We start from the raw sequence: 22,011 nt of genomic DNA on the forward strand, positions 1-22,011 counted from the left end.
TTAGAAAGCATTTTAAGCAGGCAAAGGAGGAGAAAAGGACATAACAGCTAAGGTGTTCCACTGTTGTGGTGCAAAATGTCAGCATGCAATTGCTTAGATTACCACCGCTGAAATGCTTGCAGATAGCTTTTCTGTTAAACTTTCACCTCCTCAAAAACAGCAGTGTTCGAAGTAGGGATGAAGGAGAATGATTTGCCTTAGGGATGCCCTTGTCAACTCACGTGATTTCTGTTGAAAATGGTCTGGATCTAAAAGACCACAAAGGTGTTTGATGTTCTTCGTATAACCTTCAGCAAAAGAACTGGGAGAACAGTCATTGCTCTCGTGCTTTTGCATTTTCAATAACACACATGAAACAAGCTATGCCTTGCCAGTTTGGAACAAGCTCTGTCCTGCCTTGATGTACCCATGCTGTGTCTCTTTCACTAGTGTGTGTGGGAAGAGGATAGGTGGGAAAGAGGGAAAATGACACAGGTGAGAAATGGGACTGGGGCTGGGGGATAAGATAAGCAGAAAAGAAATGGAGAGTCGTATATGATCTGTTGAGCACAAATAAGATGAAGAAGGAAGAGAAAAAGATGAGACAGAGAGGGAAAAGGCAATGGAGAGGAAAAAAAGCTGACAAGATACAGGTGAAAGTGAAACTGCAAACTCAGAAATCAAGCAGGCAAGCATGAAAAGAGATAAGAAAGGAAGAAAATAATTGAGTGTGCAAGGAAAATCAAGGAACATTTAAAATAATGTTTCCACCAAAAAGGATCTGAAAAGAGAAAACAGAGGATAAATGAGACTGATAAGATGGCAGAACGCAAACAAAAGAGGAAACATGGAGCAGAAAACTGCCTTTAATGCTGTTCCCGGGTAAGATATTTTGACAATTATTTGTTTTGATGTGGCCCTGTAGTTACTGTGATACAGTTGACTTCTGGCTTCAGATCAAAATGCTGGACATTAAGCAAAAGCAAGGCAAGCTGGGAGCAATGGCCACAACTGTGATTGTCAACCCAGAGTCTTCTGAGTGGGAGAATGACTGCACAGAAAATCTGTGGTAAAGCAGACAACTGCACCAGTTTATTTTCTCCTTCATGTTAAAAGTCCTTTTGCCTTTCCTTCTTTGCCATATGTGATGGATAGATCCCTCCTCTGCCACCATTACTCACCTCCAGTTTGGATACTAGCCCAACCAAAATCTAGAAATAATGGGACAAGAGTATGGTAAAAATTCAGTCTGCTGCCACTGGTAATTTCTCCAACACAGAGTATAGCTCCCTTTCTCCAATGTGAACAAATGACTCCAAATTGTTTGGCTGCCTTCCTGCAAGGTAAGGACTTCCCATCAATCAAGGAACATAGACCCAAGTTACAAAATGAACTACAGCCAATAAGTCAATACAAGTCAAGATAAGGAAAAGCCAGTGCAATTTTTTTAAGGAAGATTTTGCATTTAAAAGGATACAAAAATGAGGGATGCCAGCACTGGAAAACTGTGTCAGTCCATGGGATGCTGTCATATCACAGTGCTTGCCATGAACGTCCTTACTGCATCCATCAGAGTTTCTAAATGCTACTCTAAATCACAAGGCGACTCCAAGGCTTCACAGTGTCAGCAATGCCTTGGTACTCTGCAGCATCCTTCCAGAGCTGCCAAACCACTCACTCATGCTGTGAAAATGTACCTGAATGCACCAGCAATCCCACTGAATGCAGCAGGACCACTTATGAAATAGCAAACTATTCACCTGCGCAGGGGCTTATCAACAGCTAGGTTAAAAACTTCAGGACTGTCTTCTTCCATCTGAACAAAGAAGAGGTTTGAAGTTGAGTTCACAGTCTTTTCTGGAAGCCACTGAGGTGCGTGGTGCCTGAGGGAGCACGTATTGCTGCCTCCTGCAAAGCACTGAAAGTACCCACATGGGAAAGAGAACACAATATTAGCCAGTCTGCCCTCCTCTGTGTCTGGAATTCAGAAGGGAAGGATTTGGCACAAAAGCTGCAAATCTCACCGGTGCGTATTTTTTTCTTCTCGTAAGATTGGTCATGTTCATGCTCAGCCTGAATTTTTCTAATTAAAACATCTCTGGTTCCCTTATAATATGAGTTAATAATAATGAATCGCAGATAAGGATGATCCTAGTCTAAAGAGGCACAGTACAAGGCTTTGCTATAATCAAAGAAACTACTGTTATCTAGAGCCATGGAACAACCACATTTAATTTTGCATTCTGCACTTTACCCCGAAGAAATACTAATTACACTCCTCCTTAGTCCCCTTGCATGGTGCCATTCAACACATGCACATCAGAAATGATGAATATAGACATCAAGTGAAGAGTAAGGATAATTTCCTGCAGTTGTTTTACAAGCAAGAGATTAAACTGCCACAACCCTGCAGAGTTTAAGCAATGTGCTTGTAATAAAACTGATGCTGTAGTATGCAATCAGAAGTCTAACACAAAGTTTTACATGCTTAGTGCAGCATTCATATGTAAAATGTATGCATTGAAAACAGCCCGGTCCTCTAATTTCAGTCTTTGTTCCAAAGGCCAGGTGCCTCTACAGACTTGCTGAAGTCCTTGTCAAAGGACTGAGACAGATTTTCTGCAGGGAGATGACGCAAAATCCAGGGTACCTTCATGCAAGTAGCAACTCTTTGGAGTCCATCAGAAGAGAGATCTAATCTGAGGTCAGGTCAGATCAGCACATCACTTCCACATGTGACTGCATGTGACAGTCATAAAATGTATTATCTCAGCTATCCTGCTCATTCCTCATTTTGTTAAATAATTCTGCACAGAGATATCTACCACATCATTTGATGTATTCCTCATGTTACCAGCATCCCACAGATATTACTTCACAGTTTTCCTACATGAAAGTAGTTGGGAAGAATAGAGCCATGCAGCTCCATGGACCTTTGCTAGGCCACATGTAAAGTGCTGGGATCTCAATGATCTCCCTGTTTTCTGTTCTCTCAGGGAAGTGCAGAGCACAGCACAGGCAAAAAGCAGGACTTGAGCACAGAATCCTTTGAGGTGGAAGGGATCTTTGAATGTCATCTACTCCAATTCTTCTGCAATGAACAAGGACATCTAGCATCTGCAGTGCTTCACCTTCGCTAGCCTGTGAGGGCTGAGGAGGATAGCAGGGGAGATTGGAGAAGGGCCATGGCAGAGGAGGGGGACCAGGAGATGACGAATGAGGGATGTGAAGATGGAGCAGGGTGCATCAGGTGCCAGCTGGCAAGGATGCCCAGCAGGAAGAAGTGGCAGACTGGATGTGGGCTTGGGGAAGCTGCAAGGCAGACAGGCAGGTGTGTCCAGGCAGCCCTGCCATAGCCCGGCCCCTTGGACCTCTCACAGCCCCACACTCAGCCAACCCCAGGTAGGCAGCCACAGGCATCTGCCTGTACCTTTCTGGGGGCAGGATGAGAGCTCTGCACCTGCTCAGTCCAGGAGAGAACTCACACGTCATGATGAAGCCTGTTAGCATTCACCCCAGCCATTTTAAAACATCCCACTTACTCTACCTCCATGATTAGGCAATGAGGAATCCAGGCAGCACCATAGCCATTGCTGCAATGCGAGCACTGGGAAGGAAACAAGGTTTCAAGGTTCATAATAAGAGACTGCAAGCTTTGCTCGAGTTGTAAGCAATTGCTTGAGAAGCACTGTTAATTAAAAACAAAACAAAAAAATTCAGCACTAAAAATCCCACAGTTTATCCTGGAAATCACTAAGTACCCGACATGGATTGGTACCTGCTTTGTAAGTCGTCCAGGTGCAATTCGCCTACATAATGGGTGGCTGATGAGACAGTGACGATCCTAGCGCTGTGACTGTGCGTTCCTGATTGCTTCAGCGTATCCAAGAGGAGGTTAGTCAGCAGGAAGTGTCCCAAGTAGTTCAAGCCGAAGTGCTCCTCAAACCCATCCTCTGTCTGCCTTTCAGGGACCAGCATCACCCCCGCTGGAGGAGAGAGGGAAAAACAGTTGATTTATTTGAGAGGAGAAGCTAGACAGAAGGAGCACGGATCTCCTGCTGCACAAGATAAACATGGCATTTAGAGCAGTGAATGACTGCTGATGGCATGTGAGGTGTAAAGCTGACACTGACTGATTTCTGCTGAGAAAAATGTCAAAATCCCCACTTGCATTCCTTTTGCCAGAAGTCGGGTAGAACGGCTCTTTCCCTCCCTACCTGCAGGACTACAGGGATAAACGAAAGGTGTGAAAGGGTTGTGAAAACATTAAAAGCTGGTTTAATCCTCTGCTGACATGCCAGAATTCAACACTGCAGGTCTTCAACAGTAATAATTCCACCTGGAAGAGGAGGGTGATCCCAACAACTCTCCCTCCATCAAAGAGCTCAGGGGAGCAGGGACAAGACCAAGCCAAGCAGCAGATCTGGTCTCCCAGACAGCTTTCTGCTGAGCCCTGGCTGCAGTTTAAAGATCTGCTGAGTCTTTGTCTGAAATCTACAACTTCAATCTCACTGTTGTGAGTGAGAAAAGATGTTGTAAATTTACCCAGTATATATTAATTACTGTGTTTATATGCAGCTGCATATTGAAACAACTTTCTGAATGCTTATTTTGGCAATAGTTTTGCATATATTTCTAGAAACCACAATTTTCTAACTCAATGCTTAAAATAGGCACCCACATCCCTCACATGCAAAGTTGATTTCAGCATTTTGCAGAAAATCTTGAGCTAATGTGTGAACTGTACCGTGTATTGAAGCTGCGTGGGGGTTAGCTATCTCACTCAATTATACAGTGGATTTTAATGTTATAAATTATTCCTATTTTATTAAAATTTCATTATCACACGAGTGGACCTCACTTCTGTAATTTAAATGCAGATATACGTGGTTCATAGAGAATAATGTTGCCAGCCATTTATCTTCTCACTAATGCACATGACTGTGATACAGAAGAATGGCTTCCTCTGCTCACAGACATAAAAGGATCTCAGCTTCATCCTCACACTACTTCATATGCCCATTAAAAACCCTTTAACTTACCTCTGCTTGACATCAGACTGACATTAAATTCCCTCTTAAAATTATTCATGCTGTCTGTCTGCATCTCTCCTTCTTTAAGAGGATTCAACCATCAGACGGCTTTGCTGAGCCACTGCGGCTCAGGTTGAACAGGTTGTACTTTCAAGATCTCTTTAGCATGGCTAATACCTATAGTTTCACCTGTAGATTCATCTATGGACTGCCAGCTGCTTAATGGACACGCATGTCAAAAATTGCTGGCACTGTGAGGAAGCGCAGTCCAGAGGAAAAGAAGAACATTTTGTAGGAGTGGAGATTAGCCATGCTGTTGTTGTGCTGCATTATGCAGTCAGGGGAGAGAATGAGCATGAAAAATTGGGAAAATTAAATGGTTAAAGGACATAAAGAAAATGCATAAACCTATGTTATGCATCTGTAAGATGGAAAAGAAAATGCAAGTGAGGAAGGGAGCATAAGACAACTGGAGAAACAGAGCGAGTGAGTGAGGAGAAGGAAGGAGAGAAAGCATAGGGGCAGAAAGGAAATAGTACAAGTGAAAGGCTTGGGTGCAACACAGCACACATGAACAAAGCCCTTCCTCCACTCCGCCGGCTGATGAAATCAATGAGAGAAACAAAGTGCAGATTACACGCCTGGCCTCGATGCAAGCTCTGACTGGTGTTATCTCTGTCATCACAGCCACTTTCCCAGGTCCCTCAGAATGATGGGAAAACCCAGTCACCGGATGCGGCGTCTCTGCATGACAAATCTCATCTTTAATAATGGAGAGACACAAATTAGAGGCTGTCTGTCTGGGTGTCCCACAGTATTCTCATTCCTCAGCAGCACTTACTCTGATGTATGGTGCAACTGCTCACATAGCAGTGGAACAAAAACACTTCCTTTTCCTCCAAAACCTGCAGATGTAGCATACAATGACATCTGAAACAGAGGCCTGGACTAAACACTGGTGTGAAGCTTATGGATGAACAGATAGATACTGAGGCAAGCTCTGTTGGAACTTGGAGCTGTCCTTTTTTCTGGGATGAGGAAAGGAAGGAAAGGCTGGGAGGGAACCAAAGTCTCAGCCGGCTGCAGTGTGAGTTTTAGCAGAGATGGAGTTTGGCATGAGCTGCTGGAAGGCAGATGGGAGCAGCACTGCATCTGTGAGTACTGGGGCTGGTACAAGGAAATGATTTGCACCTTTCTGGGGCTCATCCTGCCTTCCAAAGCTCTAAAACTTGGAAAAGGAGGAAAACAGTTTGTAAGATGTATATTAGCAGCAACACAGATCAACTGGAAGTCCAAGACAGAAAAAGAACAAAGAACAGCCCTTGCACAGCAAAGCAGATGTGATCCCCAAATGCTGCCTCTTGGTCTCCCTGAGCTTTGGGTCACTATAAGGCCTTCCAGTAAGCATACAAATTTCTGCTGGCAGTCAGACAGAGGGATAGAGGAATTTGTCCAGGGAGAAATGCTGCGGGTGGGTGCTACAGCTATTCAGCTGTACCACAGAACCATTAGGGTTGGAGAAGACCTTCAAGATCATCTAGTCTAACCATCAACCCAACACCACCATGTACACTAACCATGTCCCTCAGTGACACATCTACACGTTTCTTGAGCACTTCCACGGACAGACTCTACCACCTCCCTGGGCAGCCTGTGCCACAGCCTCATCGTGTTTTTCGAGAAGAAGTTGTTCCTAATGACCAACCTAAACTTTCCACGGTGCAAATCACAGCCAGCAAGCAATGGCTGTACAGACCACCATTGCTCCCACTGGCCCTATTCTGCACTGACTGCCCTGAGCAGAAATGTGGTCAAGTGCTTGAGCAAGCACAACCACTCTCGCTTGGGTTTGCTGCTGGTACAATTCCCGTTTTCTCTTCAAGAGCAGATCAAATACTATTAATAATAAAATCTTTGAAAGACAGAGATTTTTCTGAACACTTTTGACGTGGTTCATATCAAGGCTTTCAAAAAATGATGCTCTGAAATTTGAACTTTCTCTCAGTTGAGGAGAAGCCATTTTAGTTCTCTGAGAGTGAGTGTGCAAAGCAATACCCAACAGAAAACTGAACTTGGCTGCTTTTCTGACACAAGGAAAAAATATTCTTCTTCTTCTTCTTTTTTTTTTTTAATTATTAACTACCTAACATTCAGTAGGTACTAAAAGTGGTATGCTATTGATTTTCCTTTGTCCAGAAATGTCATCAGCTTTACTCAAGGGCCTGAAAGGTAACTCAAAGAATGAAAGCTGCTTCTATTTTTAATTCTTTAAATTAATCCAATACTATTTTGTATGTATTTTTTTTTTTTTTTCCATCTTACCTATTCACTGTGAACTAAGAATGGTTTTGCTTATTCTTCCAGTGCAGAATAGTACCAAATATCTGTCTGATTTTAATTACCATTAGTCAGTCTCCGTGGTTTTTTTGGAGTGCATGTGAAGTTTGAAGAGGCAGCATGTAGGCCATTAATTCCAAATGCCTCAGTTCTGATACAACCTTTCTTTATACTCTTTCCTCAGATTTAGTTAGGTTGTTTTCAGACAAAAAAAAGTGCCACTGATAGGACCATGGCAATAGGAAATGAATTAATAAGTAAACTGAGAATGAGCTTTTGCTTTGCAATTGATTAGCTGTTACTGAAATGTTCAGGAAAGAGGCTGACAGCATGCATGTAGAAAACTGCCAGAATGACACACTGGTGTGAGATTTTGCAACTATGCTGAGTGACTGTTCTTATTACAAAGTAATACATTTCAATGTGCCACAGTTATTTATGTATTGTAATTTGTAACTTAATCAATTAGCTATAACATTTAAAAAAAAAACAAAACTTATCATTTTATTAAAATGAGTAGGCAACAGAGAATGGAGGATATTTTTTCTCGAAGAATGAATGTAACTCCAGAGAACTGTCTCTGCAATCATTCATCTATCATGACTGCCTATAAAAATTTCCAATGAAGCTATCTGGGATCCATCAATGAACAAGTCTTATGTGATTTTAACAGTATAATGAATCTAAAAAGTATAAGTTTATGAGAGATGAAAGCATTACTGCCCAGGCATACCACATTTTTATTGGCTTATATAAGAAGATTTGTATCATGCTTGCCTGTGCTGCAGATGAAGGTAAACACTGTTGTAATTCCTGTATCTCCAGCTGCACAAGACATCCTTCAACTCTACTATAGATTTAAAAATACAAGTATTCCATTCGTTAAGATTATTTACAGTGAGCTACTTGGAGGTTTTAAAGCTACTTCTCTCAAAAACACTTAAATGAAAAGTAACATGGGTAAGATTTAAAATCTCTCTTCCAGATGCAGATCAAAATGCCTTTCTTCCTAGACAGCTCATAGAGCTACATTTGGATGCAGCATCCCCACATGTCAGCCTGTTATTCCCAGCAACCCAGAGGGCTGGTCAGCAGTACAAGAGATCAGTTCTATGAGTGATGTCTTCACAGCAGGAGAAGAACCTATATAACCACATTTACCTAATTCTTGCTGTTTGCAGGAGACACATTCTCAAGGCGAAAAATGAAGAGAAAGCATTACTCCAAATGAAAGAGCAAAGCCTTTTCTACGAACAGGTTTTGTGTTTTTCCCTCCACGAGTGCAGGCACACAGGGCAAACCTCCCCACTAACAGAGTTCTCAAATTGCAGTAGCTTGCACATGCATACACCAAAAGTTCTACCAGTGGATCTTTCTAGCTATACATCAGCACAGTCTAGTTCTCTCCTAAATATGCTATAGTGAACACCACCACCTAAATTTTATGCTGTAGTATAGTGATCTAGATGGCACCTAGAGTCCTACCAGGGGACCAGACCCTCAGACACCAGGGCATGTGTCTGTTCTCAGTGGTGGGACACAGTCTTAGCATGCATGGACATACCTTGGAGGGGACTGGACACCTAAAAGTAAGTTTGTTCACTGCTGCTAGAACTGAGACCTGGGCTGCAGAACAGAGGTGTCCCCAGGTCTCCCTTGCCTCTTCCCAGAATCACAGAATCATAGAATGGCCTGGATTGAAAAGGACTTCAAAGATTATATAGTTTCAACGCCCCTGCTGTATGAAGGGTCACCAACCAGTAGACCAGGCTGCCCAGAGCCACATCCAGCCTGGCTTTGAATGCCTCCAGGGATGAGGCATCCACAACCTCTCTGGGCAGTCAGTTCCAGTGCATCACCACTGAGAAGAAGTCCCTGCCTGCATTCTGCTCTCTCCCCTACCCCAACATCAGGTGACCCAACATCAATCTCATCGAGGAGCAGCATGTGTGCATTGGGGAGAGGTTCAGCCCCAGACATTCTTACCAGTTTCATCTGCCTCTCCCCTGCAAATAGTGAGTTCACTGTCCCTAATTTTCTTCCCCAGCTATCCTAGTCCTTTGTGCCTGATCCCATGGAATCTCACCATGCCTCCTGCATGTGCTTCCACTCACACACCAGTCTCTGTTCCCTCCGGTCCAAGTCTGATTCCCTTATGGGGCTGGGAATCTCCAACCAGCCTCCCCTTCCTTGGCTCAGCTTCCACCACAGGTGACACGGGGATAGGTGGAAGTTAATTTGTAAAAATTTTATGATTAGTCAGAGGCTAAACAAAAGAGAGAGATTATAATGAGGTCCCAAATAAAGTGTGTGTTTCTTCATCCTCACTACCAATCCCAACTTCTCCCTTGCTACTTGCTCCCTTTGTATTTCTTGATTGAGTAATATATGCTACATTCATAGTTTAAAAGTCTTTCAATTAGAAAACACCAATGTTCTGCCATTGGGTGTTTCCCCATCCTAAAGGTTCTCATCTGACTCTTCACTCTTCACTCACTCTTCTGCCATCTTTACCTATTAACCTCTCAGCCTGACTGTTCGAAACCCTCAAATCCTCAGCTGACACTCTTCTAGTTCAGTTCTCCACACCCTGGCTTCTTGTATAAATCTCTCTCTTGCAAGTTACAGTCTTGACCCATCTACATTCAGACTGGGTCTTCCCTTTACCACAGCATTGGTTTTGTCCTTACATCTAAACAGGCAGCAGCCAGCATGTGCAGAGAGACATTTAGGTCCAGAGAGTGCAGAAATCACCTTCCTTCTCCACAGCTGTGCCTCAGCTATGAATCAAAGCAAGACCTGCGCAGTCCCAAGTAAGGACATGCTTGGTACAGGCAACTCTTTAGCTGTTAGAAAGTGAAAAACAGTTTTCACACTGAAATGCTTAACATGTTTCTGTTTCAATGCAGCATGGGAATGTTCCACTGGTGCTGAAGATTTCATCCATCTCTGACACAAAGGCAGCATCGTGCCAGTAATCAAGTCCCAATTCCAAAATATGATAACATGTGAAGATCTTTTTTAAAGAAACTTGACATCAGTTTTGGCATCATAAAAAAAATAGACGATGTTTTTTCTTGCTCTTATCTGAAAACACATAAACTTTCCTATCTAGCATTACAAATATTAAATAAAAATAAATCAGCCTAAGACAAATAGCTGGCATCAAAACTTTTAGCCTACACATTTGAAATTGTTCTAACTGGTGAGGAACTGAAAAGTGAGCAATGCCAGCTGATAGTGTTCATGAATTACTACACAACTGAGAAGTGGACTGCATTGGTTACGCCAACAGAGTTAAACAATTGTGTATTTCCGGCAAAGACAAGTTAAAGGGGAAAAAAAGAAAGGAAGATGTAGTCCAGAGGAGGGCCACTAAGGTGATCAAGGGCTGGAGCACCTCTTCTACAAGGAAAGGTTGAGGCAACTGGGACGGTTTAGCTTGGAGAAGGCTCCAAGGAGACCTCATTGTGACACTTCAGTACCTGAAGAGAGAGTATAAACAGGAGGGGGAACAGCTCTTTACAAGGGTGGATAGTGATAGGACAAGGGGGAATGGTTTTAAACCAGACTGAGGGGGTTTAGTTTGAATATTAAGAGGAATTTTTTCACACAGAGGGTGCTGAGGCACTGGAACAGGTTGCCCAAGGAGGCTGTGGATGCCCCATCCCTGGAGGCATTCAAGGCCAGGCTGGATGTGGCTCTGGGCAGCCTGGTCTGGTGGTTGGTGACTCTGCACATAGCAGGGGGGTTGAAACCCCCTGATCTTTGATCTTTGAGGTCTTTTTCAACCCAGGCATTCTATGATTCTAAGATTCTATGGGATTGTCTCTATTCAAGGATGGTAACAGCAAAAATTCAAACCTTGCAGGGTTCAGCAGAAAACAGGTTATATAATACCTCTGATTTGCTTCTGGATTTAGTGTCATGCTGCAACACAGTGGATATACAAGAATACACGCTAGTTCCCCAGAAAAGGTATCAGCTTTGAAAAGAAAATATGATCCATAAGTGAGGTTTTGGTTTTACACTAAAATAAATCCAAGCATATGTTATCATTTCTGGCTAGAAAAAAGTAAATAAATCCTAAGTATATGCTCAGTAAATTATTTGTTATTTGTGGTGGCACAGTGGTGAGTTATCCCGCTCACAACCTGAAAATAGGAAAGTCAATCATAGTTTTTTAATTCAATAGAAAGCTCTTCTAGAATTAAAATACCTTGTTTTGCACTTTGTGTAAAAAATATTTTACCCAAAAGCTATAAAAAGATTAAGTTAGAATAAACCATGGCCTATTCCTGCCTCTCAGAAAAGCCAGTGGCAAATGTCCCAAACACTAAAGCAGAACCAGTTGGGTTTCCTAATCCATCAATAGCTGAATTTTGTATCTGTCTTCTACTGATAAAAAAATCGTATTCAGGACATAAAAGGAAGTGGGTCAAGAACCTGCAGCATATGGAGCCTGAGACATTTCCTTTTTCATAAAACGTTTGATATCCCAGACACAGAAAAAGCTTTGGAAATAACTAGAAAGACAGAGATAACATCAAACAAAAGTCAAGATTTTAATGAATACAATCCTTACAGCCTGACACTCGGAAGTAACCCAAAGGTGCTCTTCTGACATATTAGTAATTCAAATAACAAATAAACCTCTTACAAGAAATCTGATATCTTTATATAGGATACGTTTCGTAGTGGCAGACAGCAGTGCTATCCAAGCACAACAAAAGCTCTAGCTGATGACTGTAGCTAAAAATCTGGGTGCTAAGTAGATGTGGGCATTGAATGACTCTTGGCTCTGGACTAGCAGGGCTGGGTACTGTCAGTAGGAGCAGTGATGTGATACCTGTGCTCAGGCAAGCTGCCTCCGGTACCCAAGGCAGCTAACACCTGTAAAGTGCATGTGATTAGCAAACCTCCACATAATTTCCAGTCATTTCTCTAATAAAGATAGCGCTGCTGAGAAATCTGGCTGAATGTTTCATCGGTCTTAAAAAAAATCTGGTTATAGAACAAATTAATATTGTATGTTACTGTTCATACGACTCTTCTAGTTTTTCCCATCATCTGTGGGAAATTCATCTTAAACCAAATTCAGAGGACCTTTTTCAGCTCTAAACATGTCCCGAAGGCCCAGCTCTCTCATGATGTCTACTATCACCCACCACATACGGGCAAAGGACCAGCTGTCTTTCTGCTTATTTTCCACTATTTCTCCCTGTTCTCCCTGCCTGTCCTCCTCTCTCTTCTCTTTCACCTCATCTTCAATTAAATATTGCTCTAATTTGTCTTCATGGCAGTGTACAGATGAAAAATGATCCTGCAATCAAGACACTGGAATAAGATCCATGTGAGACCAGTTCCTGAGTTCATCATAGCCTCCTGTATGACTGGAGGAAAAGCATTATTTCTGGTGAAATCCAAGTTCCGCTGGAGTCAACAGCAATCCTCCTCACTAACTTTCCCTCGGGGAAAGTTCCCCAGTGATTTTCCACTTCTCTGGATTGGTTTCTCTTCTCTCCATTCTATAGTCTTCGCAGCCTGCAGCTGCTACTGAGAGGGGAGCTGGATCTTATCTAATCCAGCGGGCCAGGATCTTTTCAGGATCTCACTGCTATAACATAAGTAATCATGTTTAAACCTAACCAATCCATAACATCTGTAAGTAAGAACCTACAAAACTGCTTACTTTTGTTACGTTCCCTTGTTCCTAACCCTCAAATCTCACATTTATTCTGAAGATTTGTTCTTACAAATACTCAGTCACAACAATAATTTAATGTGTGACCAACCATGACAGCATCCATGGGACTTCTCCATGCAAATGGTTCAATGCAAGGGATTTGCCCACACTCCACATGGCTGAACTGCGGGTAGGTAGCACAAAGGAATATATTGATATTTCACAAGCTTACCTACAGATACAGCTTTTATTCTGCAGTAGACACTAAAGAGGGAAGATTATAGAGACTTATGCAATCTGTCAAGAGACTGAGATTTCTCAGACGATCTACAAATTATGGATTATGGACCTCTGAATTATTCACTAGCTCAGAATTATTGATTTTAAATTGGCTCATACAGATTTCAAACCAAAACGTATTAAATGTAATCTGCCTACAATTGGCTAATAATATACTGAAATCTCTAATTTTTTTTCTGTTTGTGTGCATGCCAAGACATTCACTAAATGTAATTGCATTTCAGCCTTTTTCTGTTCTGTAGGCCAAACTACAAACCATTTGGTAAACTGCAACAGAGAAAGTAGTTGCTATGTCATTTTTAATGAATTAGACAACATTGCGTTTGGTACTGTTGTCGCTAAAGATGTGATTTTAGTATTAGCTCATGTGGTTTTAAGGTCATTAAGTACCGCAAAGAACACATAAGTAAAAGCATTATCTGAAGGACATCTGGAAATTTCTAGCACACAGAAAAAAAAATGATTGATTCAATTTAGAAGAACTATCTCTCACATGAATCAGTGACTACTGTTTATGGAATTTTACATGATGTTTACATCTGTTCTTTCTGCAGCTTCATGTAGATAGAAGTCTTTTCAATAAATCCTAACACTATTTTAATGACTGTATTAGATGATTACACTACTGTAATGCTGTAATATGCTAAATGCTCTTAAAACAAAAACAAACAAACAAAAAAAACCAACAACAACAAAAATTGACACCAGTTGCAAATTAGTGAACTAGAAGATGCATTATTCTGACTTTTTGTCAGGTTAAGTTTTCTAAACTGTATCCATCCTGTAGCTATTTAGCTAACCTCTTTTTCGCTTCTTTTTCCCTGTGCAGAAGATGTATTATATTTTGGTGTCACAACATTTTTTCCCTTTTTACCACTAGCACATTTTGTTTTTTTTTAAAAGATGTTTATGCAATGCCATATTTGCATCTTTAAACATGTTTTGTTTATTTAAAAAAAACAAGAGCTGAGCATGCACATTACTGATGCAGAAAGCAAAGCAATGGAACATCAGGCTTTTATTTGTCAGCTGAAATCATGTGTGCATTCAACCAAATTTTTCCTTTCAAATTAGAAATTAGAAAGTTAAATGTATATGCTAAAGTCAACTATAACAAAAAGAGAAGAGGTGACTACAGTGCACTAATCTCCCCTTTGAAAGCCCTGAATGTTCATGTTAGACTTCTTAAAATGCCTGAAGCAATTGGATACCTAAACCTTACTGAAGTTCTTGTGGGATCTGAATGTCTTGCTCTGGGAGAATATTTTGCAACTCAGGAGTTTGGCATTAAATTAATTTCCAACTAGATCTTGAGCCAAGCAAGTGATGGAGAGCACATACATTTTTCTTTTTTAAATCACCAGCAACCTCAGAAATTGCAGAATTCCATCATGTAGTACTGATTATTTACCTAACATATTAATTCATTCCAAATCACCTATAATAACATTTCAATGTTAATTACATAATTCGCATTATTGCATAACGTCAGAACTCTCCTCTGTTCATCCTGAAATGACCGTGTTTTTGTTAGGCTCAGGAAAGCCCACATAAAATATCATGTACTGTCACAAAAATAAATATTCATGGAGATACGATGTGGACAGATCACTAACATAGAGACGTGATTATATACATCAATAAAAGATTTTAACTTAAAGCAATTAAATAACACTCATATATTGTGAAGAGAAACGCAATGTAACAGTTCATGTTGTTTTTACATTAAAAATAATAAAAGAATACAGTCTTTATTAATAGAACTCTTGGTCCTGTGAAGACAGGAACATATTTGTTAGATTTCCAGTGTTGTGATTCAGAAATCATGGATCCCACACAAAGTCCATTTTCAAAACCTAATAGAAACTTTCTATTACACCCAATAGACTTTGGGTCAGGCTCTTAAAAATATATGACTCCCTACAAATATACTGACCAGATGTCTGGCCTGAAGGTTCTACCTTCAGAAAACAGATATTCTTGAAATCAAGAGCGCTAGAGCTTCAAGTTTGGTACGCAATAACAAAGTACTACACGATACTAACAAGTCTACAATTTTAGGTGCATACATTGAAACAGAAAATCCATCACGTCTTTTCGGGAATTCTCTAAGCCATGTATTAGCCATGACAATTGTCTTGCTATTGACAAAGTTTTCTGACAGAAAGCATACATGCTTCTGACAAACATACTCAATAACTTGTCTGTATAAAGAAAAGCTACTGCAAGCCCTGTCCTCCTGGGAACCCAGATTTGTTTCTAGAGGATTGCACAATGGAGGCAGAGAAGCTGGTGACTGCAATGAGTTTTTTGAGTGGGTAGTGCCTCTAGCTCTGCAGCCCACAATGGACTGAATCTGCTTCCTCCATGCATTGCATAACAGTGAACAAGCTGCATAAAAGAGAAGGAGAAGTGACAAGAAGAAGACTACTAATTAGCCCAAATAACAGCATTTTTCTTGTATGTGCTCAGTACTGATGGAAAGTCAAGACAAGATGCAAAGGTTTTTGCCTCAGACCATTGCATACCAATTAGATTTTTTTTTTCCTTATATATACCTTGAGAACACATGGATTTTCACCTTAACACTAGGAATAAAATGGAATGCTACAGATTATTTATAGCAGAAAACAAAAACAGCCATAAAATGGGGAAAAGAGCTTTTCAAAGTGGAGGATGGTGATATGCCAGGTAATGGTCTGAAACCAACTTAATTGTAAGGGAGTCTTTACAGCAGCTTTGGATGGGATCACTTCCTTGATTCTGTTAAAGTCTGAGTAAATAACAGGGTCAGACCATTCATTTCAGTCTTGCTTCTAAAAAGATTTTATTTTTTTTTAACAATTGAATCCCTTTCAAGCTTTAAGTAGTTTTTAACCAAGCATTAAGTGAAATCACATTTTTCCAGTAGGTCATGAAAATCATAGAATTCTACAGTCATTTGAGTTGGATGAGACCTTTAAATGTCACTTGGTCCAACTCCCCTGCAATGAGCAGGTACTCCTACAGCAAGATCAGTGCTCAGAGTTCTGCCCAGCCTGACCTTGAATGTCTCCAGGAACGAGGAACCCACCACCTTTCTGGGCAACCTATTCCAGTACCTCACCATCCTGATCATAAAGAAACTTTTATCTTATATCCAATCTAAATATCCTCTGTTTTAGAAATAATTTCCCTTTGTCCTATCATAACAGACCCTGCTAAAGAGTTTGATTCAGTAAAATATTAGTCTAGAACTTCCTTCCCAAAAGAAGCTTTGGGTCTTTGGTCTTCTGTTAAGCATATTATGAGATCTATTTTTATCTAACTTAGTTTCTTGACCAAGAAGATTCATCTAACTGCAATTTTGTCTTTCCCGCTTCAGCAGCAGCTAGGGCAGAACCTAGCCCTTTACTTCAGAAGGATTTCCATCCGTGCTGTTATTTTAGGCCCATCATTTCTCCCACATTGTCCCCAAGCCCTATAAAAAAGCCCTACCCTTGCTCTGGTAGGAAACTAATGGAGGTTAGGGGCTGCCCTCAAAGGTCACAGACACTTTTGTTCCACAAAATTGTATGTGTTCAAGATGCAGTTTTGTTCCTATCTGTGTAACAGCCTGCACTGTGCATCTTTAAAAGAAGGCATGTACAACAAGGGAAATTTTGTAGCCAGGATTGGATATCCATTACTGTTAAGTTCTTCACAGTTAAAATAAAAATGATAGGGTTTTTTGGCTAATGACATAAAAATGAACACTTCCTTGAATATTTCATAAATGTTTCATATCAATCATGAAATAAAATATTCTTGAATTTTTATTGCAATAGTTGCCTTATTGAGAGCTCTTCAAGGCATCAACAGATGTAACAAAATCATTTATTTTGCAGCACGTTTGCCCTCACCTGGACTGAAGGGTGCACAAGGAAAAAGAAAGTGTTCTTTGGGATGCCTTAATAAAAACACATGCAAATAACTGGGAAAACAAGAGCAGTGGGATATAACAGCAGAAAGTTTATGTAAGAAGCCTAAACTGTTGCTGGAAGGTTTTTCCCCCAGTTAAACATAGGAGAAAATTCCCCTTTAGGAAAGTGCACATTAGGCATACAGGGCTTCGGTGGAAAATTATTGTATGGGCTAGTTTCCAAAAAATATTGTGGCTGCAAAGAATAATTAGATGGCAAGTATTTGCATAACAAAGTTTAAGTCCCTAAGAGTAATGAGATTCATTTGATAATTGTATGACTGTAAGATAAATATCATCCTTTTAATTTGTTCTGTGACCACTGAGGATGCATCTTGATGGACAACCTTCCAGCAGCAGCTTGATCTGAGCAGTGACTGCTCTGAGGCCTCTGGATACTTTACTGGATCGTGTTTTAAACAGATTGACCCCCAAATCCAGTTCACCACAAAGACACATTGAACGCATGTGTTCATACAGGGAAAACACAAAGGGACTGAAAGTCCAAAGGTCAAAAAGCTGCTTTTCTACAGCCATGAAGTACATTTTTCCTTTGCTTTGCTTCGTTTTAAGCAATGCTCAGATTCTGCTGCCACTGCATGAGTTTTAGTGCTGGAAAGCTAAGCAACACAGCAAGCAGCCTGTGATAACATCATAAGGAGACGTGGCACCCAGGTGCTCAATGTGCTCAGCTGATGCTCATACATACATTGCAATTTAACTCCTAGAAGGACATCCCTGTTAATGCAGCAGTGCTGTAACCTGCTGTTTGGTTCAGACAATCAATCCAAAATGTGAAGAGATAGCAGAAAGGCCTGTTTGTCACATTCCCCCCATGCAGATGTGTTAAAGAGGAATGGAACTCACCATTATTCACCAGCACATGGAGTGGACAATTCTTTGCTCTAAACTGCTGCACAAATTGCCGAATAGACTTCATGGAAGCCAAATCACAGTATAAAAACTCCACTAGGAGAAAAGAGAAGACAAACCAGAGTTAGGACAGTTACAAAAATAAGAAAACACTTACATACATTATCAAAGACTCCTGGAAAGTAATGATTTTAAAACTGAAACTAGGTTTTGAAAATTATTAGTAAGGCTGTCTGGTCTCAGAGGATTCCTTTCTTCTCTTTCTTCCTTCCACTTGTTTACCAACAATTTGATAAACAGACTACAGCACAGCACAGGCTGTAAGAAGGGACCTTTCTCACTACTCTTATCTCCAGTACATCAATGATGTTCACCAGATTGTTTCATCCAGACACAATCAAGGCTGGAAGCTGCACCTATAATGGTTCTGTGTAACATATTTGTACAATACGGGTTGAGGCAGGCTGCAGGCACAATTCCAAGCTAAATAACAGAACGATCACAGTTCTTATTAAAATCCTTTACAGAAAAACATCTCCTTCAAATCCCTTTGGTTTTTCACAGTATGGATACATCCTGAATCTAGACAGCACTAGTCTGTGGCAATGGTCTTAGTGAATTTATATAATTTTTTCAGTAGCACTTCCAGAAACAGGGAGAGTAGATTCCAGCTTAAAAACACTTTAAATTCACTTTTTTTTCCTAAATGATTGTAAAGTCACATCATTTCAACAACCCTGACTCACATGAATAAGACTGAATAACTTAAGTTCCCTACAGACCTTTAGGAAGTTTGCAATTTTTCTTAATTTTACCAACATCCTACAAGTGGAGGTGGCAAGGAAATGCAAAAGTCATTAGCTCCTGTTAAAGAACAGAAGTGATCAAGTCATTCCTCTTGAGGGCTGGAGGCTATGTGAAACTGTCACTGCAACTGCTCAGATACACACAACTTGGTTGTAATAATTTATTAGTAAATAATATACTGGAATAATCCTTTCTAATACAAAATACACATCTTGGTACAGAAAACACTGGGTTTCTGTCAGCTGCAGTATTTGGTGGCACAGTGCAGGATCCAACCAGCCTTTTAACATTTGTATGGATTGTGGCAGTGTTGGTTACTCTTCTGTTTTTTGTTAATGCCACTATATACTGGAGGGGAGCAGGACCCTGAGAACAACTAATACATTTTAATTTCTCCCACCATCCAATCTCAAAATTCTCTTTTCTGCACCACCAACAGCACTTTGGTGAGATAACCGAGCTAAGGTAAGTGCATTTCAGACTGACCACTACGACCTCATCCTTCCTGGAAATTCACTTTTTGCTACAGCTGTCCCATCTGTCCTCCCTTAATCCTGTGATTTTGCAGGGAAAGAGCTGTCGTCTGTTGTGACTGTACAGTGACTAGATCAATGGGTGTGACTATCATTACTAAGCTTATTTGCTTACTTGGGAAGTGTGTGCTCCTATTTTGTATTTGTAAAGTACTTTCCATCAAAATATCAGAACCTGCTTTGGAAAGGAAAACCAAACAGAAGCCCCAGACTTCTTTTTGCTCACAAGGCAGAAATCTTAATAGCCAAAGTTCTTATTCATGCTCATTCATGGATGGTGGGTCTTCCCCAGCTTCACCAGAGGCAGCACCAGGGTGCCTGAAATGTCACCCCACTTGGCAAAGTGGGTCAGAGAAGCTATTCTAAGTCAATCTCTGCAGGGCTATGAATAGGAACTGAGTTTCTTCTTTGTCTCACAGTCTCAGTACTTTGTTTTAATATTGTGCCAAAGAATTATACATGTGGAAGCTAAAGATAACAATTAGTATTTGCATTATTTCAAAGTGTATACAAAAATACTAAGTAAACCATTAAGAAAAATGCCTTTATTAAAGACCAGCATTTAACAGTGTGAATGAATGACCAAACCTGAACTTGAACTCAGAATGAGCAATAGGCTTTCTGTGTAAGTCAGGTATGAGCAAGGAAAATAAAAATGCATAATAACAGCAAGCAAACTGAAGTATAAGCCGAAATTAATGTTTAGACATGTCACTTTTTATCATTTTAGTCTGTCTGCCAATAGACTAAATTATTCAAGTGCCTATCACTCAGCCTTTGTGTTTAATGGTATACTAAGTCTTAAACATTAACCATTTGTTTCTTTGCTGCACATCATTAAGAATAAAAACAGAGAATATGATATATAGTTAGAATATCAGAATATCTGTATTTATAAAGTATCAGAACTAAATATATAGAATATCTGCAGCTAATTGTACTGAAATATCCTAATTTATAACTTCTCCCATTTTATCTCTCCTTCTCCTATTCTTCCCCTTTCTTTCAGATACTTCTAGAATGACAGAGGTATGTTTCTTTCTTCTGAAGGGATATGTTCCTTATTCTTATGTAAACAATCTCTCCAGTGAAAGCGAGTCGATATTTGTCAAACACCAGTGAAAATATTCACTTTTAAAAATACCTTACCATTGTTGTGCTGTGATGACTCAGTTGTCTGAAAATTATTATTTAATAAAATATAAAAGGAGAAGAATTTCCCAAAAGACATCTAGAGTTACCAATGTTATTATCTGCAGACGGGCAGATACATATATGATGGTGCTGCAATTGCTTTCTTTTAAACATGCATCTGTCGCAGCATGTTTTCAGCAGCCGTTTTTCTGGCTCCCCCTCAATAGATGTGTACGAATCCCACAACGTTATGGTGGTTCACAACACATGGTACCACTGTGTGCCTACACAGCTCAGTGTCTGCTCCTCCTCTGAGCACTCTCAGCTCACACCATGAGCCCCACGAGAGCCTGATCACAGAATCTCAGAATCACGCTTCCCCACGTTTCTCCCTTAGGGTCAGCTTTCCACTCTGCATTTCAGTTCGGCTGCTTCTACATGTTATTAGCATGGGATTCATTCAAAGGAAAGCCACAACTCCGTGCAGAGTGGCAGGGAGTGACAGTTCCTCCTTCCTAATGGGAAGACAACTACGGAAAGGATTGCTTTGCCCATTTGCCACCCATCTACCCAGCGTCTGAAGGTGCAAGCGGGAGCAGCTACTCCTCCAGCTACACACAAGGAATGGTTCCTCAACAAGGTCAACACAAATGCTCAGGAGCCACAAATCTGTGCTGCAGAACATGTTGCAAAAGCTCCACGTGGGCACGCTATTTTGTGGATGCTGTATCCCAAGGGTGCATGGAGGAGTTCAGCTGATCATCTGCCCTTCTGCCTCACCGTTATATTTTAGCATATACACAGGGCAAAGAGAAACTTTGTCCTGCTCATAACAGAACAGACTATGCTTCTGAGCACCTGCATGGTTGCTGTTTATTAGAAACTGCTTTTAATGAGGTGAATATCAGCTGGTGCTGTGTCGTAAAGCTGAAGAAGCAATGTCAGCAAGGTGGCAGGTGGAGAAAGAAGTGGAGCAAACACCAGCAGGGATAAAGCATGAATCAGGAGGAGAAGACATAAAATGGTTCTGGCTGAAGCCTCCTTTGCTTTGGTCACTGTACCACCTTTGCTGACACTAATAAACAGTGTCCTTGGCTGGCCCAGTCTTCAAAGACAAGCTTGGTATCTCCTTTCTCCATTTCTGAGGTCCTAGGGACCTCTTTCCCTAAAGCAAGGTGTCCTAGAATCAACCCATCTTTCTGATCAAGTCCCGTTCATCTGCATGTTTATTTGCATGCCTTCCAGCCAAGAGAAAAGCCATTCTCAATCAAAACAGGGCTGCTAAGAGCTGGGGGTGAACTCCTGAGCAGCTGTAAATCCTGACCAGCTGAGCTCAAAAACTGCAGCCAGAAACCAGGCACTATATGACAACACCACAAGTGGAAAATG

General features: G+C 40.8%; 1 protein-coding gene across 1 annotated transcript in view; it reads right to left on the minus strand.

Moving 5' to 3' along the window:
- The window catches only part of DHRSX (dehydrogenase/reductase X-linked), a gene marked incomplete at its 5' end in the record, with an annotated part of 159,450 nt that overhangs the window by 38,975 nt on the left and 98,464 nt on the right, over positions 1-22,011 (minus strand). The window contains 2 exons of the mRNA XM_042866790.1: positions 3,758-3,965; positions 18,143-18,244. Of these exons, the coding sequence (XP_042722724.1) occupies positions 3,758-3,965; positions 18,143-18,244 (310 nt within the window). The remainder of the gene's footprint in view (positions 1-3,757; positions 3,966-18,142; positions 18,245-22,011) is intronic.

Source organism: Lagopus leucura, unplaced genomic scaffold (genome assembly GCF_019238085.1).
Source record: "Lagopus leucura isolate 7727_CA_CO unplaced genomic scaffold, USGS_WTPT01 Super-Scaffold_100001, whole genome shotgun sequence".
Classification (NCBI taxonomy): Eukaryota; Metazoa; Chordata; class Aves; order Galliformes; family Phasianidae; genus Lagopus; species Lagopus leucura.